Source organism: Alligator sinensis, unplaced genomic scaffold, assembly GCF_000455745.1.
Source record: "Alligator sinensis unplaced genomic scaffold, ASM45574v1 scaffold156_1, whole genome shotgun sequence".
Classification (NCBI taxonomy): Eukaryota; Metazoa; Chordata; order Crocodylia; family Alligatoridae; genus Alligator; species Alligator sinensis.
The window spans coordinates 5061828-5083093 of record NW_005841844.1 but is presented as its reverse complement, the minus strand read 5'-3'; the positions used below and the strand labels follow the sequence as shown (position 1 = coordinate 5083093).

The 21266-nt window shown below is 38.7% G+C and overlaps 1 protein-coding gene across 3 annotated transcripts in view; it reads left to right on the top strand.

Annotated features, from left to right (window-relative positions):
- The window catches only part of RANBP17 (RAN binding protein 17), a 284936-nt gene that overhangs the window by 167843 nt on the left and 95827 nt on the right, over positions 1-21266 (top strand). For all 3 annotated transcript variants that reach the window (XM_025206123.1, XM_025206128.1, XM_014520979.2), the window contains 3 exons: positions 9232-9312; positions 17363-17426; positions 17515-17623. In XM_025206123.1, the coding sequence (XP_025061908.1) occupies positions 9232-9312; positions 17363-17426; positions 17515-17623 (254 nt within the window). The remainder of the gene's footprint in view (positions 1-9231; positions 9313-17362; positions 17427-17514; positions 17624-21266) is intronic.

Sequence of the window (21266 nt, the reverse complement as noted above, 5' to 3'; positions counted from 1 at the left end):
ATCTTTGGGATTGGCTGTTTCCCTGGTCCTGAAGCACACTGCCTGCCAGTTCGGGCAGGCAGTGGTGCAAGCTGCAGGAACCTGGACCCAGTTTCTGCCAGGTAAGTAGGGCATTGGTGGCCTGGAGGAGTGGGGAGGGAACCTTTCCCAACTCCCTGTTGGTTCCCCCCATCCGCATTTGTTCTCCCCAACCCCCGTTTGTTCTCCCTGCTCCTGGTTCATTCCCCTAGCTCCCGGCTCGCTCTCCCCACACCCCCATTAGTTCCCCCTGCCCGCTGTTTGTTCCCTTAGCTTCCCACTGGCTCTCGCAGCCCCCACACACTCACCGGCAGTAGTAGAGAATGAGCAAGAGGCTGGAGAGAGCAGGGGAATGTCTCCAGCTCATTTCCAGGGGCTTGTCTCTAGCCTCCTGCTGGTCTCCAGCCCCCTGCCCATTCTCCTGCTCGTCTCCTGAGGAATGAACGGAGGACAGGGGGAATGGGGGATGGAGGGAATGAATGGGGAGCAAGGGAACAAATGGCGAGCTGGGGGCACCAATGGGGGTGGGGGGAACAAGCCTCCTGCTCATTCTCCTATTCTCTCCAGCCTCCTGCTTGTTCTCCTGCTCATCTCCAGCCTCTGGAGGCTGGAGAAGAGCAGGGGAAGGAGCAAGGGACTGGAGACCAGCAGGGGAGCTGGAGGGGGATCTGTAGCCCCTGGGGGGTGGGACCCTGCAGGCAGGATAGTCCATGTGCTGTGGGGTGGTCTCTGCCGTGTGGGAGGCAGGGGACCATTGGCGATGCATAGGGGGTGCACACAGGTGCACATGTACCCCCAGAGCATGGCGGTGTTAAAACATTAAAACATACAGATATTTAGGATTTATTTTATTATGATGCTGGAGACACTGGTAGGCTTCCAGATGCCTTTAACATTGTAAATATAGCAATAAAACATTGCCCATCTGATTAATCCCCCTTTCTCTCCTTCTTTTGTTCTAATTGTATAAGAATGTGGATTTGGGGGTATTTTAAAAAGTGAATTTGGAATGCTGCTTCAGCAGGGTCTAGTATCCCCAGTTACCAACTGGCTGGGCCCCAGAAGCTCCTGAGGGCAAATAACCCTGAGCTGCTGGCCAGGGCAGGTTTTTATACTGCTGGGGACAGCACAGCTGCTGGCCCCAGGCTCTAGCTCCCCCTGGCTGCAGATCCAGAAGGAGCCAGGCAGGGTTATTTTGCCCCAAGTGCCACAATTTGCTCCACAGCAAAGTGTATGTCCAAGCATGTGCGCTGAGGCAAAAAGCCCTGGCTAAAATTTGCACTGCTTCTGTTTGAGCTGCTGCAAGCGGACATGCTTGCATGTGTGGATGCACCCAGTAATTATTTGTTTATTTCTCTCCATATATACACGTGCTTTCCTGTAGGTCGTGTCATTGTATCTAAGCTGAAAACATTCACGGCACATTTTGGATATATGAACATTTTTACAAATACCCAGCAGTCTTCCAGACATTCATGAATAATCAGTATAATCCTTGAATCATAGCATACTAAAATGCAGCACTTTTTTTAAACTTTTCACCTTTGCCCAGTTTTAATGAAAGGTATATATCCAATCACTGTCATTGGGCCACAGAGAGCTCTTCATTTTAAATTATGATGATCTAGAAGAAATAATTAAAACATGACTGTTGAGAGAGCCCTGTTGCCAACAAATTGCCCTCTGTTCCTTGTTACTGGTATATAAATACCATGTTATGTCTGAGATGTTTTAAAAGTCTTTTATGGGATTTGGGTGCCAGATCTTATACATTTTAATGGGAAGTATCTATACAAACCCTTTAGACAACTTTGAAAAATTTGGCCTAAAATATTCTATTATGACTTTATACTTCTTTGAATATTATAAACATTATCATGTTGTGTAAATATAGCCATAATATTATTCATTAGATTTTAAATATATCCCTTGATTTTTTACTTGAGCTTTTCAACTGGTTTTGGATCAAATACTTCTTGTTCATAATTCAGCTGCTTCAACATATTGTCTCATGAATGTCCACATAAAAATAAATGGCACAACAGATTCATGACATAAATGGCACAACAGGTTTCTAAAATCCTCTTCTTCATTTAAAATGAAAATTAAAAAATAAGGCTTTGTCATATCATAGCAAGAAATTACATGCAGTGATAAATAGAGATGATACCTTAAATGAATAAAAAAGATTTGCTTCTTTCTTTCTCCTTATACCTCTTCAAACCTTCACCCTTCCTTTTTCCCCACCCTCATTCCTTCTGTGGTTCTTCATTCCCCTCTCATGTCCTGTTTTTTATTTCCTACTCATTCCATTCCTTCTGAAGCAGGAACCCCTAGAGTTATCATCTTCATTGCAGATACCACCAAGTTCATTACAGTCAGTTTGTCTGAAAGATCATCATGCAAGAGCAAGCTAAGGTGCTGATAGCAGTAGCATGGATTTGGGATTCTGAGCCACATGTATGAAGAGCGCTTTGTCAGCAAGACTTAGAAAGGATGATCAAAAAAAAAGAAACATGGTAGAACAGTGTGAAATAGTTTACAAAGTCTGGAGGAAATCACCCTTACCCTCCATCCTTTATCAGTCCTCATTAATATAATATGTTTAGGCCCCAACTACACATTACACTTAAGGCATGATTAGCCAGTTAATCTTGCCTTAAGTCATTACCCAGCTACACATTCAACCAATTAATGTCTTGCTAAGACAAACAATAAGCTATAAAGTTATTCCACAAAAAAAGGTGTAATAACTTTGTAGCTTGTTCTTATCATGCCATTAATTGAGTGTGTGGCCAGGTACTCCCTATCAACTAAGGCGCTCCCAGCCACAGGGGCACACTACCACTGCAAGCCCTGCACCTGACAAGGCTGCAGCTGATATTGTTCCTGGCAGTGCCCCTGCTGTGAGCCTTGTCTGCAGCAGGGCTCACAGTGGAGACAGCAGGGAAGAATGCTGCCACCACTGCAGGCCTCAGTGGTTTGCAGCAGGGAGAACACTGCCACCACTGTGAGGTGAGCTTCATCAGGTCGGGGAATAAGGGGACAGCAGGGAGAAAGCTGCCACTGCTGTGAGCCTCATCAGATGTGGGGCTTTCAGCAGAGACAGTGGTGAGAGCACTGCCCTTACTGCAAGTCCCAGCAGCTGTGGGGCTTACAGTTGTGCAAACCAGTGCAGGGGGAGACCAGGATTGCAATGCACGTGTAACACGGCAGGAGGCACAATTGTGTGAATCGGACATTAAATCTCATTGTGCTTTTTCCTGCAAATGTAGAAGGGCCATTAGTTATACAAACCCTAACAACAAGCATTCCCCGATCAAAATCATTTTAATTAAGAAGACACTTTATATATGTAAGATAGAGTAATCTTGTTTTGTTTATGATTACAGGTTGAAGGAGGAACTGATGGATTATTTTCTTTTTATTCTAGTTTATTTTTTTTAACACAGGGTCTATAATAATGACAGGTAAATACATTTGAAGGCATCACCTTAGAAAAAGCATGCATTTGGCTCTGGCAAATTCATGTAATTAGAAAAGGCTTCAAAATCATTTGGATGGCTCTAAGGCAGAGAACCATGAGAGCCTCAGCTTTCTTCTGATACTGCATCTGTTGGCTACAAATGTCCAACTCGGGATCCTTAAAATTCTGGTTTATTAGGCGGATTGAAGCACTGTAATGAAGTTAAATCATAAACCTTGGGGCTGGTCCCCACACACACATGCACACACACAGTAGCAAGCTACAAGAGTCAGGTATACCTATCCCACAGGCACTGGAGTCTGCCGTTGAGGCTTCTTTCAGCGTGGTGTTATCCTCCAGAGGGGGGTCGCCAGCTGGTCCTGGCTGGACAGGTCTGGTCGAGTTGGAGATCAAGAGGGTGCCACTGAGGGTCACTTTTCACTGCTTTTTATCTGTCCTTGGCAGACTTTGGTGACTCCCCAGTTTTCAGGTTTTCCCAATCCAGGGGTCATTGACCCTCGTGGGACTTCCCCCTCCCCCCCCTCGGTGGCTACTGGATGGCATCTGTCAGCCCCAGGGGTCATCCACATGTACGTGCAGGTTTGGGAGTCCGTTGATGAATTTTGAATAGGGCTCTGGGAGCGGTCGATTTGGAGATATTCAGCCCAAAAGTTGGTCCTCGGCGTTGATTAACTCAGGCCAGGGCTTCTAGCCCTTGATCAGTGACGTTTAGAGATGTCCCGGTTGCTACATTGTCTTCTATTGAGTTCTTCCTTTGGTTGATCTGCAGTTTCCTTAGGTGTTAATTGCTGCCTGCTACCGTGTTACACATTCAATCACTGATTCACTCGCTCTTTCAGGGGCCAGCCTGATACAGGGAAGGGCAGTTTGATTCCTGCCCTTGTTAACATTGTTACAATGTATAACTTACTTATGAAACTAAACACATTTAGTTGAAAGTTGAAAGGTGAGGAGTATAAAATATAAGCTACGAAAGTAATGCCATGGCACACAAATAGATAAAAATACCAAAATACAAGGGGAGATACAAAATGCGCACACACAAATTTCAAAACACAATTCCTTATCTTAAAGTGAAAGAAAGAGGAAGGAAGAAAAGGTAGAAGAGGAAAAACATATCCAAGGAGGGGAGAGCAACTGCAGGCAAGAGGAAAAGGGGCTTTCTGCTACACATCCAAACTAAAACCAAGTCTTCGTGCTTTTGCATAATCTGAAAAATAATACACTTTTTAATTTAAATATGATTTTTCAGTTTATTATTGAAGCACTGGTTAGAAACTATCTCTTTTTGAAAATGTACAGTGTAGTTCTTTGCTTTGAGTGTAGTTATAAGGAACATCTGTAATCTTTTGTTGCCATTTTGAATATTTGTTTTAGACAAAACTACTACATAAGTTCCTGTTCACCTGACATTGGTAATGCTATTCAGTATAATTCTTTACTCTGCCACTTGAAGCTTCCTGATTGGTTGCCTTAAATCTATTTTATTTGTAACATTTTTAATCAATAAGCCACTTGAAAGACAAGAAAAAAGGAACCAGCACTTAGACTCAAATGGTAGCTTGCTTTAATGTCTTAGAGCAGTGAGCATTTTTCTCCTGTATCAGTGCATAGGTTCTCTCCCTCAGACATTAGAAGAATTCTTGTGTGTATTTTATACAAAATATAAGAAGAATTGGTTCATTACTTAATAAGGGAAGGAAAATAAATATGATATAAAGAAGGCTGAAGTATTCAGCCTTGTATGCTTTAACTTTCCCCCAAAAAGTTAGTTGTGCTCAGATACTTAATTAAATTAATTCTAACAACAAGATAGGAGCATAGGTGAGAATAGGGGCAGCCCAGGTATGAGTATTTAAAAAAGATAGATGTGTTCAAGTTGACACAGCCCAATAAACGTCATCCTAAACCACTTAAAGAACCAGCTGAAACTACATCTAAACTGTTAGTGATTTTTTTAAAGACTTCATGGTGGCTGGGAAAGGTCCCAAAGTACTGCAGGAGGGCAGACATAGTACCTATCTTTATAAAGAGGAAAAAGATGTGAGTTAAAAAACAACAGATCAGTCAGCCTAACTTTGATATCTGGAAAAGTACTAAAACAAATTATTAAACAATCAATTTATAAGTATCTAGAGGATAACAAGGTAATAAAAAACAGCCAACATGGATTTCTCAAGAACAAGTTGTGTCAAACCAATATAATTTCCTCCTTTGACTAGATAACTGGCCTAGTGATTAAAGGGGAAGCAATAGAAGTAATACAGCCTCACTTCAGTAAGGTTTTTGACAGTGCCCTGTATGACATTCAATAAGCAAACTAAAGAAATATAGTCTGGATCTAATCCCCAAAAGGTGGTGCACAATCGTTTATAAAACTGTTCTCCAGAATAGGGGATAATGGTTTTCTGTTAAACGGAGAAAGCATCTTGAATGGGGTTCTGTGCCTAGTTTTGTTTGATATTTTCATTAATTACTTGTATGACAGAATGTAGTACATCTAGAATTTGCAAGTGACGTAAAGGAAATTTGTCCTCTTGAGGAAAGCCATCACTTCAGTAAAGAATGGTGGGGAGGATTATAGTGCATAAAAAAATTAATCTGAGTCAACAGGACAGTGTTGTTGCCAAAAAAAGCTAACTTGATTCCAGGATTTATTAATATTAAAATCTGGGACGTAATTATTCTGTTCTATTCAGCACTGGTGGGAGCTCAGGTGAAACGTGCCTGTGTCTGCCCTTTCCCCCCATCCTCCTTTACTTCCTGCTCAGGCTCCAGTCCCTTCAGCCCTGACCCAACCCAGCCAGAAACTGCCACTGCTTCTCCTTGGCCAGGCTGGGCTGGAGCTGACTGCTGCTGATTGTTGTGATCCAGAGCAGAGCTACAGTAGAAGGTAAGGAGGTGGAGGGCAGGGAGTAGGGGTCAGACACAGGAGTGGGGTAGACAGGCACAAGACAACAAGAGGCATAGGGGAAGGGTGCATGGTGTGGAGCAGGCTGCTGGGGGAGAGCTAGGGTGGCCACTGACAAATCCCCAGGATACAGGACATCCCCTTACTGAGGGGTGCCCCCCCAGCCAATCAGCAGTGAGGGGTGGGGCCACTGCCTTGGTCAATCAGCAGCAAGGGATAGAGCTACCACAGAAAGGCCACCTCCTTCCCTCCCTTCATGGCTGGGAACCCTGCTCCTCCTGGCTGTGTATCTCCCTACCTCTAGACACAGCCAATAGAATTGTAAGGACAAATGATTGGCGTGTATTTCCACTAATGAACTGAAAAAACAGGAATTTTTGCAATCTGTTCCTTATTGAGAAATTGACAGGAGGTAAACAGTAAGGCTATGCAAAATTTCACCAGCTGTTTCGATTCATTTCAAGCTGGAAACAGCAAAATCAAATCAAAACAAAGGGCTTTGAAACAGTCTCGAAACAAAACAAGGCTAGTCAAAATGTTTCGAAGTTTCGAAACATTTTGAGTTTTGAAGCAGCCAGCAACCAGGTGGTGGGAGACAGGGAAGAACCAGGGCTGCACTCCCAGTAGTAGCTGGATCTCTCAGTTCCCCTCCCCAGCCCTTTGATTGGGCTGAGGGTGAAAAGTCAACCCAGCTGGGCTGAGTTCCTTTCCCCAGCCCAATCTAGCGCTGGGGATGGTAACTCAGCCCAGCTGGGCTGAGTTTCTTTCCCCAGTCCAATCTAGCACTGGGGAAGGGAACTGAGCACCTGGGCTCAGTTCCTTTCCCCAGTCCCAGGCAGCAGCACCTGGCTTCCCTCCCTCATCTGGCAGGCAGATCAGGGGCCCACAGCCTTCCTAGGGTTGCGGGCCCCCATCTGTCTGCCAGATGAGAGAGGCTGTTTTGAGCTTCCTCATTATAGTGAATGGGCGAAACATCAAAACAGCGTAGAAACAGCCTCACTGTTTTGACAAAGCGAAACGGAACAGCTGTTTCGAATCTAAATGAAATTCAAAACGCTGTTCTGTCAAAACCTTGAAACTCAAGTTGAAATGGAACGGTGCCATTTTGCATAGCCCTAGTAAATGGGTTTAAAAATAGGACAGTCTGGTATAAACCAGGACCAATGGCCACCCTAGGGAGAGCAGGAGGTGGGGAAGCAGGGAGTTGTGGGGCAGGGTCAAGCATGGAGGGGCAGGTGGCAGTAGGGTATGTGACGGGGGGGATGTATGGCATGGAGCAGGTATGGGTAGGGATGGGCACAGGTGCCAAGGGATAAGGTGCAGGAGAGCCAGGGGCAAGGGTCTGGCCCATCCCCACCTCTGCTTTCCCCACCATAGGTCAGGGGGGGACAAATATAAGACAACTTTCTCTCTGTAAAATGACAACAAATTTATAATTTTTCCAGGTGTAGAATCTAATTATTGGGGGGGGAGAGGGGCGGGGATCATCTTAAATTCAAAGTTGTCTTGGATTTGGGTGAATTCAGTAATATATGGTACCATATATAGGATATCTGGTCATTTTCATCATCTAAGAGTTTTGTAAACATCCACTTGCTAAATTATACATATTACAAGACAGGACTGTCTGGGAAGGCATATTAAGTGATGCCAGGAGAAATTTTATGGGCCTGATCCTATTCCACATACTAGGTGCCAAAGTATAATCCTGTTCCACCCTTATCAAATCCCTGAAAAATGTTAATTCAGTGATTTTTATAACATGACATCATCTTAGCTTTATGGCCAAGTCACAGGCAGCAAACAGGGGAAAGACTTTTCTATGAACTCTTTTTCAAGGACTTGAGTATCATGGAATGGGGTGATAGTTGGGCACTAATAGGTGGAAAAGCAATGGACCCTATTCCTTGATATATGTGTTGTACGAGTATAATGGAAAAATGAAAGGAAGATACAACTACATTAGTTCTGCCATATTTCTACAGTAGCAGTTATCAGAGATATCAAGGAGTAAAAGCTGAAAGGGACTGAGGACTGATCCCTGTAAAAACTCCTCAGAATGTGTAGGGAAATGTGGTAGATCTAATGTGTCTGAAATGCAATATAGCATTTGATGTGACACCAGATGAGGAATTCCTGAAACTGAAGCAGGAATTCATTGCTACCCGATTTATAAGGTACAATTTCAGTGGGAAATATCTGTGAGTCTAGTCCACAGTATCTCTCCCTGTTGCTGTGCAGGGATATTAGCATTTCTAATGTCATGGAGATTGGGAGGATAATTGGAATAGACTGTGAAGTGGTTAGTGTTATTGTGACAGGGCTATATAAGTAACTAACACAGGTAAAGTTATGCTTGGATTGACACATTTTACCATTAAATAATGGTGACAGAACACTAACTGGGGATTACTGATTGATTATGGAGGATTATGTGGTAGGGTACATGTGTTGTAGCTGTGACATTCCAGGAAATGTGCAAGAGGTGAGAGTTCTTTCTGCTGCTTAGCTCAACCCGGATCTGCTTCTCCCCGAGACCTGAGGAAGGTTTTTTTGTGCCCGGGAGCTTGTCTAGCTTCTCTCCCAAATATGCAGTTGTTCCAATAAAAGATATAAGAGAAGAACTCCTACCTCTTGAATTACCATGTTTTTTGTAATGATTCCTGTCTCATAAGCATTAAAAAAATAAAGGTTTGATTAGACAGGTTTATTCATAATATCATGTCCTGGTAACTTCTGTTTGTGTGTGCGTGCTTTCCGTCGTCTTATAGAGGGAAACACTTACTATAAATTCTCTCTTTTTTTCTTATTCTAGTGTTACAAACCTTAAATATTGGGGAAGATGTGAGCCTGTGATTTCAAGGACTCTTCAGTTTCTAAATGATCTTTCTGTTGGATATCCTTTTTATTGTACATTCTACATCCTATTAGGTTATAATATAGTAAAAAGTGATCATAAGAGTTATTTTTCTACTTATTTAACAGTGAAATGATTTAACCCCTTTGAGAATATTAATACTAATTTAGTTTGCTTTACACTTTTTATGTGTAGTGCATTTTTAGGAAGTTTTTCCAGGATGATTTCTCATAATTATTCTCAATGGAATAGAATGCATATGATGAGATCATTAACATCACTGGTCCTGTCCAGAATCCTTTTGAAGTCAATATCTCATTGACTCCAAAGAGAGCTAAACTGGGCCCATTTTGGCCTTGATTCACTTTAAGGACCTGCATGCTGCTCATGTGCTCCTAGTATCATGCATGGACTTGGTGAATTGGGACCTTTTTGTAATTAACACCATGATGATCTTGTGGGAAAAACAGAACGGGGCTCATTGCTTTTTTGCTCTAATAGTTAGTAAAAATCCAGTGTGTTAGTTTTATGATTTGTTGCAAATTTTCTAGCAAGGGCTTAAGTCACATCTTAATCACAAGAAAAAATAAAATACATTTTTGCTTGTTGAGTTTCCAAGTCAGGCAAGATAATATGATTTTAAAGAAAATTAAGAATTTCCATATTTTCTTGCATATAACGCGCACCTTTTGTCCCCCAAAAGCAGCCCCTGCAAAATTGAGATGCATGATTTCGGAGAGCTGATTTTCTGCCTGGGATTCAAACATCCTGCTTTGATTGCTGCTTCACAATTCAGCAACTGTGTTATTACTATTCAGGCAGCTGAAGAAGTCAATTGACTTAATGGCCCATTGATGTCCACTCACAGGTGTTAATGACAATTTCTGGTTTTTTTTAATAGACTTGATATTCCATTAATAAAGCTAACTTAAGGCAGTTCTGCTGTCTGATAGTTCCTGGTCTGTCTTCTCCTATTTTATAGCCAAAGCAGGACATGGGGATAAACTATCTAAGGATTAGGCTCTATCCCTGGTCTATGCTGCCATAACTCAGGAAAAATCTTTTTTTTTTTCGTTCTGCCTTTCTAAAACAAGGTGTGTATTATGCAAGAAAATATAATAATTATTTTGCCATATCAAGATATTTAAGTAAATATAGGCAACAGAAAACAAAATTTTCAAGACTGAATGAAAAATTGTATAAGTGGATTCTTTAAATATTTAAATAGTAAAAGTTTTAGTTAACCTTTTTGAGTGAAGAGATTAATATTTTAGTCAACCAGAAAGGAAAAGAGGGTGGCCATCATTTTATTTTGTCCTTCAAGTTCTGGTCATCTTGGAAAAATTGTATTGTATTTCCTTTTATTAAATTATGCTTATTGTTTTGCAAACTGAATAAGGGTGTTTTGTTTAGGTAAAATTATACATTATTTTGCTTTTTTTTATACGTAATTGCTCTTAAACCAATATGTGAGATGTTAAACCTTTTAATGTCACCACACATGTAGGACACACATGAAACTTAAATATTTCTAAAGTATTTTACAAAATCCAAGAGGGAGGATATATTGCATTGAATGAATAAACATCTGCAGTTTTTAATGTGCAGTTGGGTATGCTGTAAGTCTCCTTTTTCCCCTCTAAAAGAACCATGAAAATCACATTTCATTTATACATGGGCTTGACCTATAATTAGGCCCTCTGCAGTCATTACCTTTGTACTTGCAGTCTGAAATACCAATCCAAAATCTTTTCATTAATTTTATTTTTAGTATTTATAGTTTATTTAATCTGTTAGGTCTTTTCTTTGGTTATTTGATTCTCCTATGGGGTTTTGTAAGTGCAATGATAATTCAGAGTTTTGATCAGTAGGATTGACTTCAGCAAGTATTGACTTGTATTAGAGTGACCTTGAAAATATGGTGGTGGACATATGTTGAAGGTTGGCCTACAACTGAAAAAACAGAATATATTTATGTGTGTCTAAATGCTGTGCCCCTTCCCATCGTAGACTTTTATTTATTGTTATTCATTTTATTTAGGAAGCTAATATTTGAGGTATAGAAATGTGAAGTGTGAATGACAAATGTCTTGCCATCCTAGCCAAAAGTTGTGGGTCGGTATGCAATATACATTATTGACACATCTAATACTTGTTTTTAAGGCTAAAAAGAGACCTAGAAATACACTGATGACTAATAATTTTAATTTTATTCTGGACTTTGTCCAAAGTAGCTGAGTTGGTTCTATATGATTTGGATACAATATAACATGATAGAAAGGAGTACATGTTTAATGCCCAGAGCTGTCCTGAAGAACCATTTTGTAAGGAAAATTGTTTCTGTATAACAGCTTGTGTTGCTAAGAGCTCTGATGAAAGCAAAGCTTTGTGGGGGGGGGTATGTGTAAAGGTATGCAAAAGTAGCAGTAGTATTATTTATGACATATACCAAATATGTATCAAACATACTTGAGACTTATGAAATAGTAAATATGTATGCAACATACTTGAAAATTAATAAAAAGAAAATTAACTAAAATGATAAAGATAAAAATATATTTAAGTACTATGCAAAAGAAATGTCTTTCTGAGAACAGTGGCATCGTTGGTTTAGATTGGTGGGATAGAATAGAGATAGCTCTAATACCAGTTCACTTCACTGTGATGTGTTTGTATTAGTTAAGTTTAAAATTGTGTTCCTTGGCAAACCATAAAAGATTTCAAAAGTATTAGACACCCACTTTTGTGCTGGAATTTAATATGCAACTTTTTATTGGAAAATAATCGTCCTTGTCTGGCAAAATCCACCATGCAATATTTCTGTTAGTAGGCATAATGCAATAAAGACAGGGAGGGCTATTTATCACTACAAATTTTGAGGATTTCAGGATTCTTTTTATTATTTTAATATATTTCTTTGGTATTAAATCAGAAAAATGATAAATTACACCTGTCGAGGCTGTTTTTCCTTTTTTGCTGGAAAATGATGTACAACCCAATTTCACTGGTCATTTTGGCTTTTAAAGATATGTATTTTTTTTCTTATAAAAACTGTACCAATAGGGTTTTTTTTAATAATAATGCTGAAGTACTTTTTATTTCAAACATATGAAGTGGTTTATAACTAGTTCCTGGCATTGCAAACTTTGGCCTTTTCACACTGTATTATTTTTTTTTTAAAGGTTTGAATATACATTGCTTAAAAAGAAGCAGTATGTTTTTAAGAGACTGGATCTAGTGGGTCAATTTTTAGCGTATAATATAAGTTAAATTTGATTGGGTTGAAAGGTTAAACAATGTGTTTAATTTCCACACTTGTCCAATGTTTAAGTCAGTCAGTCAGTCAGTGTTTGCATGTTCTTAGAAACTGGATTTGTGTTTGTATTATGTCATCATTCCTCAAGAGTCTCTTAGAATTAAAAGAAAAATCATAATTCTAGTAAGCATTCTACATAGCAGCCAAAAGAAAAAAAACTGGCATTTTTAACAACAAAAGGAAACACGAGATTTGTACTAGTGTCATATTTTACATTATTTTAACAATTATTCCATGTTTGCATATTTAGAAATATATTATCCCAATTTGATTTTAAAGCTCAGTTATTTGAATTATAAATCATTATGTCCCTTCTAGCTGGTCAGTCATGAAATATCTTTGAATTCATTTACATAATGGAACATGTTAGTGGTTCCTTTATACCAGTACAATCATAGTGTTCCCTCATGTATGTTTAGTGCTTTCTAATAATTAACTTTTTCTGTGTAGATTGTCTATAACAAAATAATTATGTTTTCATTGTTATTCTGTAAAGCAACTTGCTGCAAAATATTTAGTAGGTTTTTTCATGCTTTGTGCTGTTATGAAAGAATCTCTCTTATTAATAGGGGAAATTATATACCTTTGCAGTGTAAAAATAATTAATTATTACCAAAATGCTGTAGATTAACCAAAATATAGCCAAAAGCTGTTCTTAAAAACTGTTATCAAACTTGCCAAAAAATAGTTATCTACTCCATCCACTTGTTTAGGACAACTGGATAATTTAAAAAATAGTTTTGTCAATTTAAAATAAAAATAGATAATTAATAACTCCTACAATAAAAAGACCTTATATTAAAAGAATATGAACATTGCCTGTGCAGTCTTAACTCAAGCACTTGTGTATACACATAACTGTACAGACTGAAATTACATGATCACATGCTATTTTTTTCCACAGGACCCCTGCCTCACTCAGTGCAAGAGCTGAATGATGCTCAATGAAAAAGGCAGCTGCTTGTTGTTTTTTTTATCCTCAGTGTAGAACACGAGCCCAAGACTCATTTATTTTATATTATCCAAATACCACATGAATAGGGATTTTTCTTCTTTTTATTTTTTTAGATTTGTTTGTGGGGTTCATAAAAAGTAATGAATAACCCTTGATGTCAGGAAGAATTTCTTATTCAAGTATTAAAGATCTAGAACTGAAGCACACATAAGTGGTTCTCTCAGGATGACTCACAAAATCTTGGACAAAAACAAGAATAGTAGAACTCCTGGGTCCTGATCCATTACCTGAATGACTAAATCATTCGTCATTTTCCAGTGCCTCCTGCCGACACTGGTTACTCGTCACAGAAGCACTTCAGTAAAATAGAAGTATAACAGACCCATCTTCGTTCAGAATATGCAGTACAACTGCAATCAGTGTAGAAATAAAGAGTATTTAATGACATGAATGTGAGGGGCAAGAATTTCTTGGGATGATCTCTTCTATTGGACCAACTATGTAGAGTTAAACAAGCTTTCAAATGCAAGTAAAGCTGGGAAGGAATGTCTAGAATTCAAAAGCTTGTCTTTATCCCAACTACATTGTTGGTCCAATAAAAGATATCACTCTAACAAATCCTTACTTCTTACATAATTCTGGACCATCACTGCTACAAAATCATTCTTACACTACCCTAATTACATGAACACATACTGTCATAATTCACATAGCAAGGACAGGGTTAACTTCTGAATGATTCTTTAACTGAGTTTTGCAACATTCATTTTGGCTTAATACTTTTAACAGGCAAATGAAAAAATTAAATTCTCCCACGTTCAACTCTTTGATAAATCTCTCTAGAATATTACAAGGAGTAACTAGAAATAACGGCCACAAGTTGATTGAGAGTAGGTTCAGGCTAGACATCAGGAGGCACTATTTCACAGTCAGGGCGGCTAGGATCTGGAACCAACTTCCAAGGGAAGTGGTGCTTGCTCCTACCTTGGGGGTCTTCAAAAGGAGGCTAGCCGTGGTCATTTGACCCCAGCATTCTTTCCTGCCCAGGGCAGGGTATCGGACTTGGTGAACTGTTCAGGTCCCTTCCAACCCTATCAACTATGAAACTAATATTCTGTTCTGCACCCTATGTACATTCAGTAAAGCACAGGAAGTTATTATTTGTTCAGTACACACTTACATATAAGTTACTGAAGGTAACTGCAGGTGTGAACCTTTCTGGATAGTCTGTAATCACCTTTCTATGAAAACTGATAATGCATTCCACTTTATTTTGCACAGTAGAAAAATCTTTAGTCAATGCAGTCTAGAAATATGCCTTCATAGGATTTTTCCTTATAGTATATATACATAGGCTTTGTGTTCTCAGTGGATTATTTGGAGCCCATTTATTTTAATGTTTATTGTAACCTGTTGCAAGTGTGTGAAGGGTGTGTGTAGGGGGGAAGCACTTATTTTTATAACTCAAGCAGTTAAAATCAATTTTCTTCTGTCCATTGCTAAACAGCTATGACCTAGAAACTATCATCTTCCAGATTGCAAGTTTTCATTTTATTTTCAAAATAAAGTGAACCATTCAAAAAATGTCAATTTTCATTCCATTTATTTCATTTTCAGTCTTTACATATAATTTAACTGCATGTGATAAAACTTTTTAAAAAAGCTAGAGCTCCCTGCTCTAGTATAAGTATGCCAAATAACAACTTAATGGTAAAACCCAGTCAGTTAGAAACAACTAAAATGATACTTTTTATGTAGGAAACGTATAGAAAAGCTTAATTATGTAGTTACACATATCACCCATAATACTTCTGCTCTATAAACAGATTCTCAACTTCCAGGTATGTGAAAGGGTGGCATAAATGGTCAACCATGGGTTCTTTTGATGGAGGAAGCTTTAGGGACACTATAGTGATAGAAGAGTCAGAAACTGGGTGTATGTCCTTAGCCAGAGGACAGGACAGCCTAAGTTCTAGCTAGTACAATGATCCCTATGTTACCTCTTCAATTCGCATAATTTAAAGCAGCCCATAGAGCAGCCTCTCCTCTATGTTCTGCTGATGGGCACTGAGTAGCAGGCCTCACTGGGGACTCATTGCTAAATTACTTCAGTCAACCATGTGACCTCAAGAGTCAGTGACAAACAGAGTTTGCATACATGCATTGTTTGTGTTTTGCTTAGAATGGAATTAGACAGCAAATGCGCACATATTTTTTTTTAAGTTTTTGTTTTTAAGAAAGCTTTGCATATACATTTTTAGTAAACAGACCTTTAATGTACAAGATTCATTCTGAGAATCATCTTCTTTATTCCTTCCATAAATACTCTTTTGTCAAAACATATATTTCTTTTTCATTAACACTATGGAAAGGGGAGATTTTAATTACTTATGGGAGTGTCCTTATATTTTTTTTAATTTATTTTTTTAAAGGTATATTTTAATATATATACTAAACGTACACCATAATTTGTGTCTGTGTATAGATATCCTGTTCAGGTGACAGGAAATACCCTGTTCATAGAATTCCAAAAAAGTAGGGCTAAACGGGATCTTTGTAGGACATCTAGTTCAACTCCCTGCCTGAGGCAGAATCATTTCTATCCAAACCATCCCAAGCAAATCCTTGTCTGACGTATTACTAAAACTACACAGGCAATCCTATCCCACAACCAGAAAGCATAATAACATCCTTATATGCCATGGGTAAAGCTGTCCTTCTGCTGCATATATGTATCTATAACTTGTCTGTTTACAAAAGAATCCTAATAGGATATTTTCCTAAAAGATGTCATGGCATACTAATTTCCTTAGCTAACTAGTCTTCATCATTTCATCGGGTCAGACTGTAAGCTTAATTTAGTAACCTCCTTGCCAATAATAGGAAATGTTTTTAAGGAAACTAGTAAAATGTAATTTCTTCATTTAAAAAAAAAGTTTTTTCTTCAGATGGAGAACAGTGTGAGTATTTAACAACAACATTTTAAAATTAAAAAGATAAGCAGTAAATGATAATGTGTTACCATATAAATTTATCTTTTCCCTTATTAACCACATGTAATCTTCCAGAGGGTCCTTACTTTTCAGAATTTGTAGCTTAGTGTGTTGTAGTGTTACACCTTGTTTTCATTTATCTACCTTTCTTTTGTAATGATTCTGTGAGACAATATGATCTGAAGTTGTGCATTTTAAATTGGCTCTGTAAGGGTGGTCTAATTCATTCTGTATCTTCTTACCATTGTCTTTGAGGTTTTAAAAAACCCATGGAGACTAGGGTGTTCCATCACAGTTTTACTGACCATCATGCAAGATAACTTCAGAAAAGAAAAATTACAAATAAACAGTATTCTGTTCTGTCCTTTCATTTAAGGCTACCAGTCAACCAGTCCCACTTTCCAATAGCAACCTTTCAGCAACAGGAAACTCCATTGGCTGCTACTATTACAAAGTAGCAATATTTTCTCCACAAAGCTGATAATGTGGTGCCATGTGGAAAACCAGCACCATTTATTATAAAAGAAAACTTTTAGTTTAATTATAAAAATCCTTTAGTTCATTTGTCTCTTTTGTGACTATAATATATGACATGAAAAGTAATTGCTTTGGTTAATAATGGATAATCTTTTTTAATGTTCTAAAGAATATTTCTGTGCTATATATTTAAGAAATTCAAGGTAGTCTTTGAGAGAAATATTTTTCTACTTCTAGTTAGCAGTTGTATCATACATAAAAACCAATTATATAATGATGAAAGTTTTGCAGAAAAATGCAAATCTCACCATAATGTTTTAAAGGCAGATTTTCTTTAACATCTGTTACTTATATTCTCTTAAAAAAACTAGTGAAAATAGATGCTGTGAAATTCATGCTTCAGACTCACACAGTAAGTTTTTTTATTATGTTCAGATATTTTAGATATAGCCATAATGTTGTAAACCATTTTAACTTTTAATGCATTTCTATTTTGTCAGAGTAAACACTTCCCTTTTTTGGGTGTCAATGATAATTACAGTCTCAGCGACCTTAGGTGCCGAACAACATTCTATACGGCTCTCACCCGCCTCCTCATGGTAGATCTAGGTAAGAGTCTGCTTAAGATGTTCCTCAGACATCTTGATACCTTTTGTAAGCTTACCAATTTTAGTAACAGAGCTGAAGTAGTTTAAGAATATTTAATGATAGGTTAATGCCATTAAAAAGCTCAGTTAATAAGGAAGCTACATTTGATCTTGATAGTATTTATAATATTGCAAATCAGCTTTTGAGGTTTGTGGCTATTTAAATGCAATACTTTTTTTTGTTTGTAACCGTCTGTTATGAGCTCTACAACCAACCTCAGTAGATTTTTCTTTTGCAGAGAAGGCCTTTACGCACTGTTACTCAGCTAGTTATTTATATGATCAGAGTCTGATCTTATGATGTGCTGAACCTCTTCGGCTCCGAGTAGCATCAGTGGCTACTCCAAACATGTGGGTTTCAGTGCTTACTTTAGCAAGGATTAATATTACTTTGTATAAATTCTCACTGTATAGGAAGACTTAGCGATTAGATTTTGAGTTAGAATCAGATTATCAGATCATTGAGCAGTTGTGTAACCCCAGCTGGAGATCCCACAGAACTCAATGAGATTTGCTGTATGTGTAAAATGAACTGCATACTTTAAGGGATAAGATTCAATATGGAATTAGGTGCCTAAAAGTTAGGTGTTGGCCCTGAAGTAGAATCCCAAATGCTGAGGTTCAGTATCAAGACTCCTTATATGCTACAAAGAGAGTTGGGCTCCTCAAATTGGGACCCAGAATAACCCAGGCAGTGACCACAACCATGCCTAAAGCGAGCTGCTAAGAAAAATGGAAGAATTGTGTATCTGAAATTCCAGTTCTTCTCAGATTTTGGACACCTAGCCAGGTCTGCAGTCAAGTGTCTGTATCCAGTCTGAATACCTCTTCTTGAAAGTAGGCACCCACATTTCTTTAAAGAACTGAGCAGAACTTATTCTTTTTAAAAGAAAAGACCTTTTTTTGTGTAACAGCCTAGCAATTGAAGTGTTTGCCTAAGAAGGTAAAGACCTAGGTTCACTTCTCTCAGTCTTACAGAATCAAACCAACATCTTTAACCTCCCAGCAAACATGCTCTACACATCCCTCCTTGAAGCTGTGCCATTGCGTAGAATTAAATTCAAGACTTTGGGCAGAGAGAGAATGCAAAAGGGCACAAGTTTTGGTTGCCTATCACTTAGGGCAGCGCTGTTCAGCTGGAGGCCCAGGGGCTGTATCTGGCCCTCAAAGGCTTAACCTTTGGCCCTTGGTTTTCCAGTCCAGCTGCCACTTCCCCAACTGCTCCTGCTGCCATGAGAGTCCCCTGGCTCCCTCTCTCTCTTTTGGCTTCCAATTTCTGCTCCCACCCGTGGGACTGAGGAAGCCCACAGTGGGGGGACCTGGGAACTCGGTGCAGGGCAGATGTGCTAGCATGGTACATCAGGAGGAGAAGACATGCTGTGCAGTGGGGAGAAGGCACCTGTGCAGTGTGGCATAGCATAACACAGCCCAAAAGCATTTGGCCTTCTGGAGTGTGCAGCCTGCATAGAATATCTACTCAGAAGTTTGACAGCCTTAATTTAGGGTATTCACATGGGAGTTATGATGCTTATGTTCTGGTTTTTAATGGAAAATCTGTTTCTGTTTTATCCAACAATTGTTTAATGTAAAATCTATAAAGAGTCTGAGGTGCATCCCTTAGTGGTGAGGGAAAAAAAATTCCTTAAGCGCTCTATAGCATTAATCGGGTTCTTATCAAGTAAGAATGACACCTTTTCAGTCAGCTTGTAAGAACAGATGTCAGCTTTTGATTTAGCAAGAGGTGGTTATATCCTAAGGAAGACAAGTAACAATACCTCAGAACATTTTCTAAAATCTCATAATATGGTTTGCAAAAAGTAATGGGCTATATCATCTGCTGTCCTAGCCTTGGAGTAGTGACGTTCTGGTGTTATAGCCCTGATGGTCTGGGAAATGTACATGGTGCCAGGGTTTGGGGAGGGGGGTATTTATTCAACCAGCTGCAGAATTGGGCAAGAATTTTGATAAGCTTTCAGGCACAAAACACCATTCTGCAGGTCTTGGATTAATAAAGTCGTAATAGCTATACTAATTTATCAGCCCAGGAGCTGGCTACTATATGCATTCATTTGCAGACATAGTATTCTTTCTCTTAAATATTACTGTATGAAGGTACTTTTCTCGTAAGAATAATGGACTGCTAGTTTTCCTAGGTAGATACCACACTTCTTTACTAAAAATATTTTTTCAGTTGTTGGCATCGTCTTCCCTGCTGTTCGTTGTTTTTAGTGTTAGATAGAGATGATGAAAAGAGGAATTAGACATGTAAACTGATTTTCAGGCCCCTGCACAAGGGTTTAGGCAACCAACATATATGTGAAATAGGTTCACCCTGAAGCCTGTACCTACACTAGTAAATACACCCACTGCTGATTAAAAAAAAAAAAAAAAAAGTCAGCAATGAATGCAACTGAACTGGGCCTAAACAATCTAATTGCAAGAAAAGACTAATCCATATTCAGCTTCATTTTGTTTCTAAAAGGTTTCTAAACATAGTGACTCCTGTTGCAACTTGCAGCTAACGTTTTTCAGTGCCCATTAAGCTGCATGCGTTGCTGACATTTATTGAAAGCAATAGATACATTTCCTGTATAAATCAGAACCTGCAGCCTCACTAACCTTTTCTATGGGGAGAGGAGAAAGAATAGATGGAATGAGTCCGTCTAATGGCCAAAAATCATGCCTTTAAAGAGAATTTGTGCGAGCAAGTACCATGCTGCTTGATAGCTCTAGTCCAATGTGGGCCAACCCTCTCAGCAGGCTTACCAAAAACTAAACCCTGCTCCCTCACCGAGTATTGCTCCAGTCACCTTCCCCTGCCCAATACGCGCTGCTTCACTGTCCCTGCCCTATCTGCCTCGGCTGCCTGCTTCTTTCCTAATCTGCCATGTGCCACACAAGAGACGGACTGCCACTTGCAGCATGTGTGCCACAGGTTGGCTAACCCTGCTGTATGCAAATGAAATGCAGGACTAGGAGAAATGTGACTGCACAAAAACGAATATAGTGAAATTGAGTTTTGCTTGATTCATCTAGGTTAGCTGCTAGAAGACGTGTTGCGAAACATTAGTTTTCATTCAAAGAGAACTGTTTATATTGCCTGTCATCCTTTTCAGGATTTATAAAATAAAATATAAAAAGGATTTCTTTATGAAGGTGTTCATACTACTGACTATTTAAAATAATGTACGTATAAATAAAATTAGGATAAATGTTGTGGGATTTTTTTAAGAAATAGGGAGTGTGCATGTTCAAATTGAAGTGTAAAATTCACTGGAAATCTGTCTTAAACAGTACATTTTAAACTGTTTGTATTTAAACCATGTTCTTTGGAGTGATTCAAAAATACAAATCAAATATGGGAAAAATAGCAGTAGATTAATTGGTATTTGCTTCAAAATGCACTTTGGTTTCTGTTCAACAATTTGAACCTTGTTTGAATTTAATTAGACTTTGAATTCTTTATATGCCCCAGGTTGTGTCTCTAATGAAAACAGGCTTTTTGGCAGTTTGTAATTGTACCATTTTATCACAATGGTCCTTGGCCTGAGATTTCTAAGTAAACTAAATATTCATTTGTGTAAATTATGAAGAAAACTGTTATA